Here is an 18,982-nt window from a genome sequence, read left to right on the forward strand (position 1 = left end):
TATTATAATATTTATTATTTTTAAAAAAAATATTATTAWTATTTAATTTAACAAGTTAAAATATTTAATAAAATCATAATGCTAGAATTATTATTTATATAAATTTATATATAATATATTGTAGTTTTATTATAAGTTAATTATGATTTTTTAAAACTTTTATTTTAATTAATACTTTTAGTTTATATACTAGTCTACAGTTGCCGAGTGCTATAAAATAATWATTKTGTTTTAATTGTGATAATAATWTTTATATTATAATATAATACTATTATCTATTTAAACTAATTAACACTAACTAAAAAAAAATAATAAAAATTATTTCACAAACTGATGCAATTTATACATATATATCTGTATATAATATAATAATAATAATAATAAAACGTAAACTTARTTAACATTGATATTATTGTAATAATAAAATTATTATTATTATTATTATTATATAATAAAATATGTRACGTKATTAATATTTTTTAATTATATATATATATATTATATATAWATATATAATGTAAAATGTTTTTTTGCACATTTYACTATTTTTTTAAATTTGTACTCAAAATAATAATAATAATAAAATAATTAAAAWAAAAAATTTTAAACCTATTAATATAATAAACGGTATAATAAAAATAAATCAGTCATATGTTTCTTAATATATGAWATAATAACTAAAGTATAACTTATTAATTATATATATATAWAWAATTTAACTAACACACCCATCATTTTTATTGGTAGTTATAAATATATCTTATATTTAAAAAATAAAAATAAAATGCAATATTAAATGTTAATTTTAAAAAAWATAAWATTTACTAATAAATGCTACAAATTTACTATAAATAATATTTTAATAAATTACAAATAATTATTTTTATTTAATAWCATAATATATTTTATAATAAACATAAAATGTTTTATATAATAAACATAATTGTTTTATAATAAACAATATATATATCTATAAATAACTAATTATTAATAAATTTTTTTAAATCAATGGTCACATAAATAAAACAAAAATATATATATAAATTATTTTTATAATAAGTAATAAAAAAATTAATTTAGTTTTAAATTATTCAAAATAATTATATATATATATATCTAATTTATATGAAAAWTGTAAAATAATATGATTTATTMAAATTGATAATWATAATAATAATAGRAATACAATATATTTMTGATAAACATTAATAATTATTATAAAACTAATAATTAGTTAATAATATTTAATATTATAATTAAAATATTTCAGTTATTTATGAATTAATGTAATATTGGAATAAAGTTTTATACAAAAAAAAGAAAGATTTTTTTCTTCAAAATTTTCAACAAAAAAAACAAATAAATAAATAAATTTATTTTAAAATCACTGATTAATAGTGTCTTAAATGGTATAATTAGTATCCGATTCARWCAGTCATCTTATCGTACGCTTGTTTGGCTGAACTCATGAGTTGWCCGGCCATTTGAGGACCGGTTTGTTTGACCAGTTTATAGAAAAGTCCGCAATTGTTTTGCAACAAACGGTACGGACTGTCAAACTGTTGKACTCTTCCGGAGTCTAAAACCAATACTTTGTTTGAATCGATGATTGTATTGAGTCTGTGGGCTATCGTTATGACCGTACAGTCGGCAAAGTTCTGGCGGATTGTCTGCTGAATCAGGGAATCGGTGTTGTGATCGACATTAGCGGTCGCCTCGTCTAACACTAGGATACGATTGCGTCGGAGTATAGCTCTGGCCAGACATATGAGCTGACGTTGACCTACACTCAGATTACCGCCACTTTCGGACAGTTGATAATCGAGACGTCCGGGCATTTCCATTACGGCATCTCTTAGCTGAACCTGTTTCAGGGCATCCCATAGCCTGTCCTCTGAATGTTCATCAAATGGATCCAAATTTTTACGTAAAGTTCCGATAAAAGCTACCGGTTCTTGCGGTATAATTGATATGTGTTTACGCAGATCGTGTAGACCCAGACTCTTGCAATCGATTCCGTCGATCAGTATCTGTCCGTCACATTCATGCATACGAAACAATGCCGACAATATGGACGACTTGCCGGCACCGGTACGGCCGACAACACCCACTTTGTCGCCGCCGTTGATCGAAAAATTCAGACCCATTAGCGTAGGTTTGGGCGAATTATCGTAAGTAAGTGAAACATCCTTAAAGTCAATGGTTCCCCGTTGTGGCCAATCCTCGGATGGTTTTTCCAGACTTTCCAGCTCTGCCTCCGACTCGAGTCGACTGTATTCAAGTATACGTTCAACGGATGTCATCTGGTTTTCCACTTCAGCCGACTGTCGGACACCCCATTGAGTCATACCAGTCAAACCCAGTGCCATAGATAAGGCTAGACCGGCATCGCCTCCGGGTAAGCCTTTTATATTTATTTTAATTCAAAAAAAAAATTATATTATTAATTTAATTAATTATATATAATTATTTTTATTTTTTACCTTGATGAAATAACATTAGAAACAGGGCTACAACAAACACATACAGTGTGCATATATAGTCCATTATTATACCTATTAAATAAAAAAACAAAAAATTATTTTTTATAAATACTATTATTACTACTATAAATTTATTACTATTACTATAACTATAAGTTTTTTTTGTAGTTATATTATTATAACTATAAGTTTTKTTTGTTGTTATATTACTATAACTATAAGTTTTTTTGTTGTTATATTACTATAACTATAAGTTTTTTTTGTTGTTATATTACTATAACTATAAGTTTATTTTGTAGTTATATTATTATAACTATAAGTTTTGTTTGTTGTTATATTACTATAACTATAAGTTTTTTTTAGTTTAGAAAATATATGTCATATTATATCATATGATATGTTAAACCATACCYAAAGCCCTGGACGATGAAAAACACATAAAATAGGTGGCCGTRTGGTCGTCCTGGTATCGGTAGTACTGTTCCTCAAACATYGAYTGGGCTTTGAATGACCTGATTGTTGCCAAACCGTTYAACGTAGTGGTCATATGATTGTACATTGGGCTCCGGGCTAAATGGTTAGATAGATATAGATTGATAGATGGATAAGCAGATATTATTATATTGTATATCTATTGTATAATTATTACTAATAATGTATTTAATGTACAAACTATGTATCAAAAAGCTATGTATTAAAAACTATGTATTAAAAACTATGTATTTAAAAACTATGTATTAAAAACTATGTATTAAAAACTATGTATTAAAAACTATGTCTTTAAAAAACTGTGTATAAAAACTATGTATAAAAACTATGAATTAAAAACTATGTATAAAAACTAATTAATATATTGTTTGTTTGATTTATTGAAAATTTATTGATAAACTATATAATAGTTTTAATTATTATTATGTTTTGTTGTTTTAAATTGATTGACTAATTGTTATGAAATTATTATACTATTATTAATAATATTAGTGATTATTATTATTACCCATATTTTCGTAACGTTTCAAATCTCTGGCCGTTTTGATATACATCCATCTRATYAGTAATATTAAGAAAATCATTAYCAGTGCCGGAAAAATKAGATACCAGTTGACAATTGCYACCACTATTATTGTGCCAATCAGTTGGCATACAATCTATAYATACATGACATAACATACATAAGCCAAACCAAATCATAAGTAATTAGTATATATATATGACTTACAATATTCAAATCATAGGCACATAGAGGYAACTGTTCATCAATAATGCCGACATCTTTGGTAAACCTATTGAGTATTCGGCCTAAAAAATATATTCATATATATATAGAGAGAGTGAGAGGACAGTCGGGTTTTTTTTGGTAATAGTAGAGAACAGTTAGACTGATTAGTCTATAGAGAGACAGAGAGAGACAGAGAGAGACAGAGAGACAGAGAGAGACAGAGAGAGACAGAGAGAGACAGAGAGAGACAGAGAGAGAGAGAGACAGAGAGAGAGAGAGAGAGAGAGAGAGAGAGAGAGAGAGACAGAGAGAGACAGAGAGAGAGAGAGAGAGAGACAGAGAGAGACAGAGAGAGAGAGAGAGAGAGAGACAGAGAGACAGAGAGACAGAGAGASWGACWGTATATTACCGACGGGATTGTTGTCAAAAAAACTGATCGGTGCCCGCATTAGACGATAAAARATTTTATTATGCAATCTAATCGAYGCTATWATACAGGTCAGGAAAAAAGTGGCCGATCGGACAATCARTGTACCGAAAGTTATGGCCATTAATGCCGAAAATATGATTATATTTGGSGACTGATCGTAATAATCRTTTAGATTTCTTTTRTCCTCTTTATTGGTCCTTAAAAATAATAATTTAAAAAAATAATTTAATTTTTAAAAATTATTGATATTTTTTGTTAGTATAGCTATGTTTTGAAACTACTATTAATAATAATACTATTAATAATAATACTATTATTACTAATAATAATACTAWTGCTAATAATAATAATAATACTATTACTACTAATAATAATACTATTACTACTAATAATAATAATACTATTATTACTAATAATAATAATACTATTATTACTAATAATAATACTATTGCTAATAATAATAATAATACTATTATTACTAATAATAATACTATTACTACTAATAATAWTAATACTATTAWTAMTAATAATAATACTAACCATTGGGTTAGCCACCAATCGCTATAGTGAAACAGTCCCTGGGATACCAGTGTCGATAGTATGGCCAGCAGCATCAGTACGGGACCGGCACCTGCCCTAATATAGGCCCAGTAGACCCGGCCACTTATCGACCCAGTTGATTTAACTTCATCATCGAGTTTAGGGTCACTTATTTCGGTGCATATCTATTTGGATGGGATAGTATAGATAATACTATACAGTATCTGTATATGTATACAAAAAAAAGTATCTATACCTCCGATTGGACSGATAGGGCACTGATAGTCCTCTTGCGGGCTATAATTTGTTCAGCAATTAACAACTCTTCACTCTTTTTATTARCCATTGTTTCCTTTGCTGTCGATGTCGATGATGTMGCTGTCGTATCGTCTCTCGTCAGTAACGACATAAAATCAATACCCGAACCRATCAGCTCCTCATACGACCCGAAACCCAGTGGCCGACCTTCGTGTATGACCAGTATTTTCGTTGCCTTCCGTATGAATTGGATCTGATGTGTGACTAATACAACRGTTTTGTGTTTCAGATATTCAGTTATACATCTGAATGGTATTAAAAAAAATATTTTTTAATTAAATTTAATGAAATTAATTAATTAATTCAAATTGTAATATACTTTTCAAATATATGTTTGGCTACTTCACTGTCCACTGCACTCAACGGATCGTCCAATAGGTAGATATCGGCGTCATTATAGAGAGCACTGTTAGTCGGGGTATAGTATATATGATAATTGAAAATTAGTTATTAATAGTTAATAATAGTAATGATATCAATAGTATGCAAACCGGGCTAATGTTAGTCTGGCTTTCTGTCCGCCGCTCAATGAGACGCCTCTCTCTCCGACTAATGTTTTCTCTCCAAACGGAAACAGTTTTATATCGGTATTCATAGCGCAGACAGATATGACTTCTCGCCATTTCCTCGAATCGAATGGCAAACCAAATGTAATATTCTGTATAATACTAGCGTTAAAACTCCACGACTCCTGTGATGCATAAGCTATGGAACCGTTGACTCTAACCGTACCCGAAGTCACAGATATTTCGTTCATTAGTGACATTAGAAATGAACTCTAAATTTACGAAAATTTTTAAAMAAAAATTAATGAAATTATTTTTAAATTAGAAAAAAATATTTATTTTTTTTTRWTGAAAACTATATACCTTTCCTGAACCTACTGGTCCTATAACTGCCAACAGTTCGCCCGGTTTTACTGACAATGATATACTTTTTAGTGTATTATTTTCGTGAGTCTATTAATATATAAAAAAAAAATATTTAAAAAATAACTTAATTATAGATTAATTAAAMTTAATTATTATTATTATTGATAATCACTTACCGGATCCCATTTGGCGTACATATCATTGACACTAATACTACAATYATTTAGACTATTATTATTATATAAATTTTTWGATAATTCATCACTTTTTTATTAKTATTATTATTATTATTATTATTGTCTATTTTATCATTATTWTTCAATAATAATTTTTCATCAATAGTTTCATTTGTATTATTATTATTAKTAGTATTATTAGATGTATTACAATATTCACTACTATTGTCATCGATTTCTTCAAGYAATAAAAATTTCTGTAATAAATAATTAATAAATTAAATCAATAATTATTTAATAATAATAATAATAATAATAATAATAATTTATTTATCAATAATATTTTCTAAGTATAATATCTTAAATGCAATTTATAAACTAAATTAACTATAAAAAAAACTTAATTCAAATTAATTAATTAATAAAAAATAGTTTTAAATACAATAAATATATTATTATTATTTAGATATTATTATTAATATCTTAATTAACTGATTAAAAGAAATTATTTGTTGTTATATATACTAATTATACAGTAAATGCTTAATAAAAAACTTATTACAAATTATTTAATAATTAATTAATTAATTTTCTAACTAATCAACTGTTTTGTAATTTAGTTAATTATTTTTTCCATTGGTTTTCATATTAAAAAAATAATTATTATTTTTTTGGTCGATAATGGGTATGAATCAAACCCCATACCCTACCCATACCTAACCCCCCCCCCCCCATACCCAACATACCTGTACCCGACTACACGATACATAGATTTCCGATGCCAGGGCAATTGATTGCGTGAAAAACCAGGTCATMGGATTTCGTATTGTATTAAATATTTGCATTGTTACGAAAACTTTTTCCGCCTCCAGGTGCCCGCCCATGAGRACATAGGTTATGAAWATGGCAAACAATATGATACGGGCGGCTATGACCGATATGGATATGTTTAGGGCCCTCAATAGTGTCGACTGTTTTATTTTGGACATTTCATCCCTAAATAAATAAATTTTTWAAAAATTTTGTTTAAAAAAAAATCTATTATTTTTTTTGGTGTTATTTAATAAATAAATAAAATWAATKTTAAATTAATGGTTAGATTTTTTTCTCCCTTTCAATTAGTTTACAGTATATTATTTATTTTTATATATTTGATTAGTTATTTTAAATAAATATTAAACTGTAAAATCAGATATCAGTTTTAACTAATCATAAACTAAATGTTTTTTAGTATTATTATTTTCTATATATATATATATATCGACATTAGTATAGATTTTTTTTGAAAAATAATTATAATTTAGTTATAATTAAAAAATTATTTTAAATTAATCTACAATATCTTATTTTTTWWATTKTTGTTATACTTAAATATAATTGTAATCAATAGATCAGTTTATAACTAAAAACTTTATGACTTAATAGTATAGATTAAATATTTAAATAAATAAAAAAAATACTTATAATTTAATTATACATMAGTTATATATATATATATATAAGTTATATAGTAAACTAAAATTCACACAAATTATTAATAGAAATATTATTTATTTATTTATTTTTAAATAAATAAACTGTAAAATACCCGGGAAATTTTCCCGGTAGTGGGAGGAACTTACTTTCGGGCATCGGATATTAAATTGGCAAAATGTTGTTCCCAGGCATACATTTTAATAACGGCCATACCTTTAATAATCTCATTCATCAAACGTATCCTACTATCCGATARTACTGTAACTTTTGTTCTAGGTAARTTWATTAAAATTAAYAAAAATTATTATTATTATTATCGCAATTATTATTACAGTAAKTAKTACCTAATTTTCAGGAATAGTCTACCAATAAAACTATTGAATGGTATAAACATTAATAGTATAACCAATCCTATAAAACATGTCCAACCAATATATTGATAGCATATGGCTACACCGATAATTGTTTGTAACGGTGCTATTATTATAAAGGTGCCCAGTATACAAAACTATATATATGTAATATAAATAAAACAAATTAATAATAATTATTTATTAAAATTTTTTTTATAATAATAAATAATAACATATTTAATACATATAATTGTGAAAATATTAATACTAATAGTTATATGAAAAAATTAAATTAATTAAATTAATATAAATTGTTATGTTATTATTATTATTATTATTAAATTAAATATTATTAAATAAATAAATAAATAATTAATTATTATTAAATAAATAAATAATTAATTAATTATTATTAAAAATAAGTATAATTAACTAACTAATTAATTATTAAATTAAATATTATTACTAAATATTATAAATTAACTAACTAACTAATTATTATTATTATTAAAATAAATATTATTAATTAACTAATTAATTAATTATTATTAAATTAAATATTATAAATTAACTAACTAACTAATTATTATTATTATTAAAATAAATATTATTAATTAACTAATTAATTAATTATTATTATAGATTATATATTATTAATTAACTAATTAATCAGTTAATTATTATTATTATCACTACAAATACCTCATCAAATCTGCTGACATCGTTGGACATGAGGTTCAATATCTGGCCAACGGTTGTCTTACCGAAAGCCGACGGTTTGAGTTTTAAGGCCTAATATATATATATATATATATATATATATAAATATTATTTATTATTATTATTATTATTTTTTTTTTGTTGAAACTTTTTCTACCTTTTTATACATAAGCGTACACCAGCTGACCCTGATTTTGGTGGCCACCCGACACTCGAGTACCGCTGCCGGATGATAGGTCGATACGGTCAACAGTACCGATAGTACAACACCGCCGGCATACAGACAGGCTGTCTGGTAGTCATACTTGTCGGGTGAGGCAAAATAGCGGATAACATAACCGAGCATTATTGGCTGGACCATTTTAAGGAAACACTCCTATATAGTTTGGGTGGACGGGTAGGTTTGTGGGGTTGAATGGGTTTGTATACAGTATATTAATTAGAGAGGGTGTATGTGTGTCTATGTGTATGTGTGTCTATGTGTATGTGTGTCTATGTGTATGTGTGTCTATGTGTATGTGTGTCTATGTGTATGTGTGTCTATGTGTATGTGTGTCTATGTGTATGTGTGTCTATGTGTATGTGTGTCTATGTGTATGTGTGTCTATGTGTATGTGTGTCTATGTGTATGTGTGTCTATATGTATGTGTGTCTATGTGTATGTGTGTCTATGTGTATGTGTGTGTGTATGTGTGTATGTGTGTCTATGTGTATGTGTGTCTATGTGTATGTGTGTCTATGTGTATGTGTGTCTATGTGTATGTGTGTCTATGTGTATGTGTGTCTATGTGTATGTGTGTCTATGTGTATGTGTGTCTATGTGTATGTGTGTCTATGTGTATGTGTGTCTATGTGTATGTGTGTGTGTGTGTATGTGTGTATAAAATACATAAAACTTACACTGAAACCAATAAAACAAAACGGTACAAACATTTTCATTATAAATGTCTTGATGTTTGCCCTCACAAAACTTGGTGCCGACGACTGTCGACTACTGTCCAACTCATTAGCCCAATGTCTATACAACAACAACAACAACAACAAAAAAATTGTGTATTATTTTTATAGATATGAGAGGACAGGGATGTGTGTGACACACACACACACCCATCCATACCTTTCAAGTGTTTGAACTAATTGTTGGCATTCATCCGATTTTGGACAACGATATAAGTCATCAAATGTTATACTATTACGCAAACCATTGATAAATGTTTTGTAAATCCATCTAAAAAAAACATTGAAAAACAAAATTAATTTAATTATAGATATTATTATATTTTTTAAGTTAAAATTTTTAAAAAATAAATTTACAAAACATATGTCCGGCTAATAATGTTAGTCCTATCAAACTTTGATGGCTTTCTAATAATTTGTTGATTATCCATAACTATTGATATATATATTTATAGATACCAGTGCTCAATGATAGTACCGGTGCTTTTTCGATATATTAATTATTAATTTGACAATGAGTTTAGTTTTAACAATTTTTTTATTATTTTAAAAAAAATAATACTTATTATTAACAAAAATTAAAACACACTTTAGTTAGCTATATATACAGTATATATCACTATCACTATAAATATCAAGTTTTAAATTATATATTGAATCATAATTTATACTAAAYAWAWATATATATATATTTAAAATTATTATTTGTTTTGTTATTTTTGTTTAAAATTTTATTTTTGTACTAAAAAAAACTTTTGACTATTTATATTTAAATAGTAAAATACAGTACAAACTTAACAACAAAAATATGTATAATAAAGTTATATGAATTTTCTATGAATTATATGTTATATTCAGAGATAATCATAAATAATATAATAATAATAATAATAAAAATCTTTCAACAATTTTTTTGGTCATATAAAAAACGTTTTTTTAATTATATTATTATTATTATTATTATCATATACAGTACATACCAGGGTTGGAAAAATACAATGGTTTTTAATTTTTATTGGTTTTTTTTGGATAATGTTTATATRTAACAAAAAATTTCAAACTAATATATAAAAAAGTGTTAAAAAAATTTTTTATTAATAAAAATATAAAATAAAAATTCAATATATATATATATATAAAATGATTATTAAATATATATATATATTATATATATATATATATATATATATATATATATATATACTGTATATACATTGTATTATTATTATATACAATATATTTTGTCTATGCCAACACTGGTTATACATCTACAGTATACATACATTATATATATACTRTATATATACAGTAATTGATTATAAAAGATGATATAATTTTTTTTATAACTATTATTATATCAATTTCACAGTCACTGTCAAACATGCATATATACTATATATMTATATATTAAAACAAAATTATTTTAACAGTTTATTACTTATTTAAGTACATAAATATTTATTGTGTAAAATATATTACAGTTATATATATATATATTATAAATAATTTTGTTCTTTTATTATTATTGTTATTAATTTTATTACTATTATTATTATTTTTTATATATATTTAAGCTAGATAAATTATGTAATATTTGATATATTATGTACTTTTATTAGTTTCTACTTGTTTATATTATTATTTATATATATATATATATATATAATTAAAATTTATTTCTAAACAAAATTAAATACATAATTTCCGGTAACAATAATTTTTTATTAAACAAAAAAATTATAAACAAAATATCATTACTTAATATAGATAAAAATATATTTATTAAAAATTTATTAATTAAAATTGTTATTATTTGATTTTTTTTAAATATGTAAATTAATTTTTAATAAAATTATAGATTTTAAATATCAAAAAAAAAATTTTTGTGTATAATTTATATTAAACTTAATTTGTACTTGGTCATGTACATTAAGTTTAATTATTTTGTTACACAATTTGTTAATAAATTTAGTTAATCAGTACAGTTATAATAATAATAATAATAATAAAACAATTATTAAATATAATGATTATAAAAATTTTATTATAATTAAATTGATAATGATATAATTTAAGTACTATTAGATAAAAAATATAGACTATAATAAATATAACAGTTTATTAATAATTATATATATATAATGAAAAATAATTATTATAAAATATAATTGAAACTAAATATAATTAAAACAAAAATAAATTATTTTATATAAAAAAATATCATATTATAAAAATTTTATTATATTTTATTTAATAAACAAAAAAAATTACAATAATTATTATAAAAAATTACTTAATAACTAATAACTAATATTATTATTATTATTTCTATAAATCTATATAAATATATTTACAAAAAAAACAAAATAAATGATATTTATGATGATATTAATTAATAACAAATTTTTACTATTCATTTAGCAATAATAATGAATTTTATTTTCAGTACTAAATAATCAATGATTTGTTTAAAAAAAAACAATTTTTAAGTGCAATTATAGTTTAATTTTTTTATTATTATTGTTAWTATTATTAAATTTTACAATATATTAATAATAATAATAATAATAAAACAATTAATTATTGCCATTGTTTGGTGCAATTTGTGATATATTATTATATATTTATTAGTATTTTTACGACACTTTTAAATTATTTAAATAATTATAAATAATTCAAAAAATATCATTCAAACTATTAAAAAATTATTTTTTAAAAATTACATTAAAGTTTAAACTTTTATCTACAAAATATTACTAAAAAAAATAATAATATTGATAAATAAATTATAATTTAAATAAAAATGCATAATGATATTTATTGGTTGATTTGTTGGTAGTGTGTATTAAATAAATAAATAAATAATTAATTTAATTAATTCACATTAAAAAAAATTATTTATTTTTTTAAATTTAAAACCCGTTTGTATTTATATATCAATAATAATAATAATAATAATAATAATTATAAAACAACGAGACCTCTAAAAAACCAGTGTTTGTGTTGAATATATATATATTAAATGATTTAATATATATATATATATATATATATATAATACTGTATATACTGTATAATAATTGTATGATTTTTTCTTTAGATTATAAATTAATTATAATGTATTTTTTATTAAATATTTTTTTTGTGCTGAAATATATATATATTTATTAAATATCACATATTAAAGGACACTTATTACTGTATATATATATATAATGTATATAAAATTTTATAAATTTATAAATTAGCTCATAGCCTTGTAGTATTATCATTGAAATTTTTTAAAAAAAATTATATAAAATAAATAAAATTAAAAACTAATTATTATTATTATTATAGAAATTTTTGTTTTGCGGTTAACTATATTTTATTTTCTAATGTGACATTATTTTTTCAAAAATTAAATATTATTATTAAAATAAAATTATTATATAAAATATGGTTAACATTTCATAGTCATAATAATAATATTTGTTATTATTTGTTTAAATTAATATCTATTTATATATGATATACATTATACAGTATATATATATATAAAAAAATATATATGATTGATAATTGTTTTTTTAAAAACATATTTATTTATAAATAAAAATAAATAAAAAGGTAATATAAAAAAACAATAATAATAAATATCACATTTTTGAAATATACAGTATATATATATATATAAACAACAATTATATTTTTTGTTTAGTCTATAGTTTATAGTTATAGTTATAATAAATATATTTTTTAGTTTAAATAAAATACAATTAATAGCTAACTGTTTGGTTAAATATAAAAATAGTTACAAATAATAATTAATTAATTATTGTGTATATATATAATAATATAATAATAATTGTATAGTTTTTTGTGTGTGTGTGTATGTGATATCCAATTATTATTATTATTATTAACTTTTTAAAAAAAAAATAAATTTAGTATAACTTATAATTATGTGATATATATATATATTTTAATTCAATTGATTCAATTGAAATCATTGATATCTTTTTTTCATAATAAATAAACTGCAAAATTTGTCGATAAAATTTTCAATACTATAGATCAGTACCAAAATACCAAGGGATAGTGTCCCATAGTTGAACACCTGTACGACTACCGGGTGCTGGCCGGGTGTGGTGGTGGCGGTAACGGTAGTTATATGGCCACTACCACTATCGGCATCACTATTGTTTAGCCGACACATCAGATGATAGATAAATGTTAGATAAGTTATAATAAACARCGAAATGATAATAATGTCGACAATTATATCGTTCAGATGATTGCCAATGACTTCGGAYAGTTGACCCGARAGTTGGCCAACAAGTGGCCAATCGATAGGGCTGTTGGCAAACGTTGCACCGGTCGGTATACTCGAGCCACTGAACCAGACAGGCCTTATGGACGAAGGCACTGGTCCCTCGGCAATCGCACGGCGCTATCATCGGACTACTACTACTGGTAGCTACAGGTGCTGACGATCTGGTAGTTTGATTGGTATTATTGGTAGTATTAGTGTTAACCACCACTTCCTCATCAAATTCTTCTAGTAGACAAAAACGGCAACTTTTGGCCACATTTTGGATATCACTGGTAGTTGTTGTGGTAGTAGTCGTTGAAGTTGTTGTAGTAGTTGTTGTAGTATTGGCTAAACAATTAGTTTTTTTTATTATGGTCTTAACATTTGACATATTATTATTATTATTATTATTTAAATAATTTAAATAACTATTTTGATAGACAAACAAATTTTTAAAAATATTATTATTATTATTATTAACTATTTTTGCACTGTTTAGTTAGTTAGGGTTAGTATACAAACTAATATTATTATTATAAAATAGTAGACAAGTTTTATAGTTGTATTTATTTATTTATAATTTAATTTATTAAAACTAAATTTAGTTTTTTTTTAATTAATAGTTATTTTTTTATGGTTTAGAGGTTATTATAAAGTCACAGCAAATTTAATTATAATTAATTAAAATTAAAATTTGATTCAAAATAAAATAAAATTAATTAATTAGTTGTTTAGGTTGATATATATTACACACATACATATACATACACACACACACAATAAAAATATCTATTTATAAATTATTATTAACATACACATACATACATATATACAGTACATACACATAGAAAACACCTTCAATTAAATATATATATATTAGTTTCAATACATACACACATATATACAGTACATACACACACACACACACACTGTTTGTTTGAGTGTGTGATGTATACTGTATATTAGGTTTTTGTTAAGTTACCTGTATATACAGTATATACTGTAATATAATAATAATAATATCAAATAAGTTTTCAACGCCTAATGTTTTTWTTATTATTATTATTATTAYTACTATTTTGTGAGTTAACGCAAATCACACTTGTTTTTCAAGTTTTTTTTATTTCACTTCAATTCATATGATTATTAAGAAAATGTGATTTTTTCTCTCTCTCTCTCTCTCTCTCTCTCTCTCTCTCTTCTCTCTCTCTCTCTCTCTCTCTCTCTCTCTCTCTCTCTCTCTCTCTCTCTCTCTTACACACATGTGTTGGACACACACACACTACACACACATATATATATATTTTATTACACACAGTACACACACATAATATATATACACACATACACACACATACACACACATACACACACATACACACACATACACACACATACACACACATACACACACACACACACACACACACACACACACACACACACACACACACACACACACACACACACATACACACACACACACACACATACACACACACACACACACACACACACACACATACACACACATACACACACACATACACACACATACACACACACACACATACACATACACACACAGTATATACTGTTTATATATCACATGAAATTTAATAGTTTTATTTTTTTTGTAGACAGAGAGAGAGAGAGAGAGAGAGAGACGAAATGATTCATATTATATTTAATATACTAATTATTATTTATAATTAATATAATAATTTTATTACCAGTAGTTATATATGTGTGTGTAATAAACACTGTGTATACATGTCTTAAGACATGTAAACAAAATATGATATATTTATAAATAATTAATTAATTATTATTATTATTATTATTAATATATTATTTTTAATATATCATGTTTATCAAAAAATCAACTAAATATAGTTTATATATATATTTTTTATATAATACTATTATTTTAATAAAATAATATTAAAGATTATAATAAAAATAATTACAAATATATTTTTTTATAAATTTTAATAATCAAAATAATTATTAAAAATATTTAAACCAATTATTGACTGTATTGTAGATTATCTAAAAAACAAAAAAAAACAAACCACAAAAAACATTGATCTCATAATTATATGAATTATTTATTTATTTATTTTTTATTATATATTTGTTAAGCAATTTCTAACAATAATAAAAAAATATTTTCAATAAATAAATAGCTATTAAACTAATAAATTATTATTTTGATAGAAATATTATTTGTATAGAAAATCATAATTATTTCCTCTCTATTAGTAACTAATAATAATATAAATAATAAAATATTATATAATAATCATAAATTATATCTGAAATATATATATATATATATTTAGTAAAATTATAATAACAAATATAATAAAATATCATTATTAGTATTAGTATTATTTGTATTTATAGTATTACTAAATAAAATAGCAATATATTTAGCAATTTAATAATAAAAAAATTATTACAATATATATTAGTAATTTATTATTATTATTTTATTAGATAAATAAACCTGTATATTTTAATAAATATATATATATATATATATATATATATATATATATATATATATATAGAGAGAGAGAGAGAGAGAGAGAGAGAGAGAGAGATTAACTTTTTTAATTAAATACTGTATTTTTTATTTGATAAATATATATATATATAAATTATTTAATTAATTTAAGTTAACAAAAAAAAATTATTTTACTGATAAAATAGGTTTAGAGATCACACAYAYACACACACACACACACACACACACACACACACACACACACACACACACACACACACACACACACACACACACACAYACACACACTATGTATTATAAAGTCAGAGATTGAGAGAAAAAAATCAAACAAACAAAAAATTTAACGGAATTTTTCCCAATAATATGCTAATGTATTATACAATATATACATGTATTTCCTAGTGTGGAGGGGTGTCTACACAACATGTATGTACAGTATGTATACATACATACATAACAGTAGTTTTTTGTTGTTTTTGATTACCTATATATTATTATTATTATATATGAGTTGATTTTGATTACCTTATAATATATACTGTTTAGAGGGTTGTCATATGGGAAATGGGAAATGTATGTGTTTTTTATTTGTTTGGTTTATTTGGTGGTGTAGGTTGAGTATGCTATTAGATAGTAGCTACAGGTGCTTGAGTTTTTTTTTGTAAATTTAAATATACAATTCATGTATATATAAAAAATATTATATAACAACAAAAAATACAGTACTAAACAAAAAATTATTTTTTTTGTAACAATTTTGCTTTCAATTATTTTTTTTTATTAAATAATAATTTTAATAATAATAATAAAAACTAGGAATTGAAAAGTTGTTTTTTTTGTTAAAAAATTATTATTATTATTATTACAAACAAATAAATTATTATTATTATWATGATTACAAAAAAAAAAACATATAAAYYATTATTATTAGCTAAAAATATTTGTTTGCATATATAAAAATTTTATAATAATAATAACCAGTTAATAATAATAACCAGTAAATAGTTTATATATATATATATATATATATATATTATATATAAAAATTATAAATTAACCATAAACAATTAAWAAAAAAAAATAACATTTGACTTTGTTTGAACTAATTTTTTTTATAATTAATTTAAAATAGATAAATAAAATTAATATAATAAATACCGGTATACTGTATATTATATATAATAGATATGTATGTATGTGTGTGTGTCCTATATTTTTTTTGGTGATACAGATAAATAGTTACTAATCATAATATATATATATATATATTAAACTTTTATATATTAAAAAAATATTTTATTTATTTAATTTTTTTTCTATAGTTAAGTCATACAATTGACKWAAAAAAACATGTTTTTTGTTGTTGTTATTAGTATATAAATATGTTATCAATTTGTGTGATATTATAAGGAGTTTTCTAACATAAAATAAAATTAAAAAAAATTAAACAAACATTTAATAAATACATCGATGATATGTCAGAAAAAAATTAATATAAAATTTAATAGATTTTTATTAATAATAGTAGAAATAATTAACAGTAATTTATGTATATTATTGTTTTTTTTTGTTGATTGAAACCAAAAATATTATTTTAATTATAAATTAAAAATTATTTTTTTTAATTGAAAAACATATTTTAGTATATCAATAGACTGACGTCTATTTAAACTAAAAAATTTTATTTAAAAAAAAACTAATCATATTTTTATTATCTTATATTTTATTATTAGAAAATTATCAAAAATTTTTCAACAAAATAAATCTATATTTTTACACAATTTTGATATTATATATATATATATATAATTAATAAAATTAATTTGAAAAAATTATACATTGAATATCTATTTTATTTTTTAAAAATCTAAAAATTATTATTTTAAATATTCAATTAGTATATAACTATTTTAATATTAACATTATTTTTTWTTTATTAAATTAACTAATAAACTATGCAAAAAATTTAAGTTATCATGATGACAATTTTTTTAAYTTAATATAATATAAAATTTAATGAATATTTATTATTTTAGTTAAAAATAATGATTTAAAAAAWMTATATTTAATTATATTTTAAATTAAAAATTTTTACAAACAATATATATATAWATATTTAWTWATAAYTTATCTAMATCAAATTTATTCATATTATAATATTTTTTATTTAAAAAAAATWGWKMAATTTATCTAGACATTTTCTTATAAAACATTTTTTTTAAATAAAAAGATTAAAATTAAAATAAAACTTTGACCTCAATTAATTGTAAAAAACAATTCAATAAAATAAAAGCAAAATAATAGGTAATTATGTAATTTTTTTTTTGTTAATACTTTTATTTATATTTTTAATAGACAGTAATATTAATATTATTATAAATAAAGTTATTTATTATTTATAATTATAATTTAAATRCTATAAAAGAWACTAATTATTAATAGTTAATCTATAATTAATTAAGTACTATATTATTATATAATATATTAATTATTAAAAAAATTAATGTAAATTACAATAATCATAMTAATTTATATAAAATATATATATATATATATATATATATATATATATATTTATATAAATTGTATATATATATACACAATATATATA

At 21.8% G+C, this 18,982-nt stretch overlaps 2 protein-coding genes across 2 annotated transcripts; both read right to left on the reverse strand.

Annotated features, from left to right (window-relative positions):
- Positions 1 to 1,426: 1,426 nt before the first annotated feature.
- On the reverse strand, positions 1,427 to 9,981 carry LOC128956601 (ATP-binding cassette sub-family C member 4-like). Its single transcript, XM_054302321.1, has 21 exons — positions 9,902 to 9,981; positions 9,705 to 9,815; positions 9,488 to 9,605; positions 8,745 to 8,963; positions 8,570 to 8,659; positions 7,859 to 8,022; positions 7,661 to 7,786; positions 6,785 to 7,034; positions 6,204 to 6,295; positions 6,039 to 6,126; positions 5,860 to 5,949; positions 5,482 to 5,768; positions 5,310 to 5,396; positions 4,929 to 5,235; positions 4,673 to 4,857; positions 4,112 to 4,329; positions 3,703 to 3,782; positions 3,481 to 3,631; positions 2,895 to 3,053; positions 2,484 to 2,555; positions 1,427 to 2,404 (listed from the first exon to the last, which is right to left on the reverse strand). Exons 1-21 carry the CDS (start codon positions 9,973 to 9,975, stop codon positions 1,428 to 1,430), a joined length of 3,945 nt encoding a protein of 1,314 aa, XP_054158296.1. The 5' UTR covers positions 9,976 to 9,981; the 3' UTR covers position 1,427.
- Positions 9,982 to 13,483: 3,502 nt separating this feature from the next.
- Positions 13,484 to 14,229, reverse strand: LOC128956659 (E3 ubiquitin-protein ligase MARCHF8-like). The gene has a single exon (XM_054302376.1). The coding sequence runs from the start codon at positions 14,227 to 14,229 to the stop codon at positions 13,723 to 13,725; it is 507 nt and encodes a 168-aa protein (XP_054158351.1). The 3' UTR covers positions 13,484 to 13,722.
- Positions 14,230 to 18,982: the final 4,753 nt, after the last annotated feature.

Source organism: Oppia nitens, unplaced genomic scaffold (assembly GCF_028296485.1).
Source record: "Oppia nitens isolate AA-2021 unplaced genomic scaffold, nextdenovo-longstitch-racon4-pilon3 scaffold31_pilon_pilon_pilon, whole genome shotgun sequence".
NCBI classification, from domain to species: Eukaryota; Metazoa; Arthropoda; class Arachnida; order Sarcoptiformes; family Oppiidae; genus Oppia; species Oppia nitens.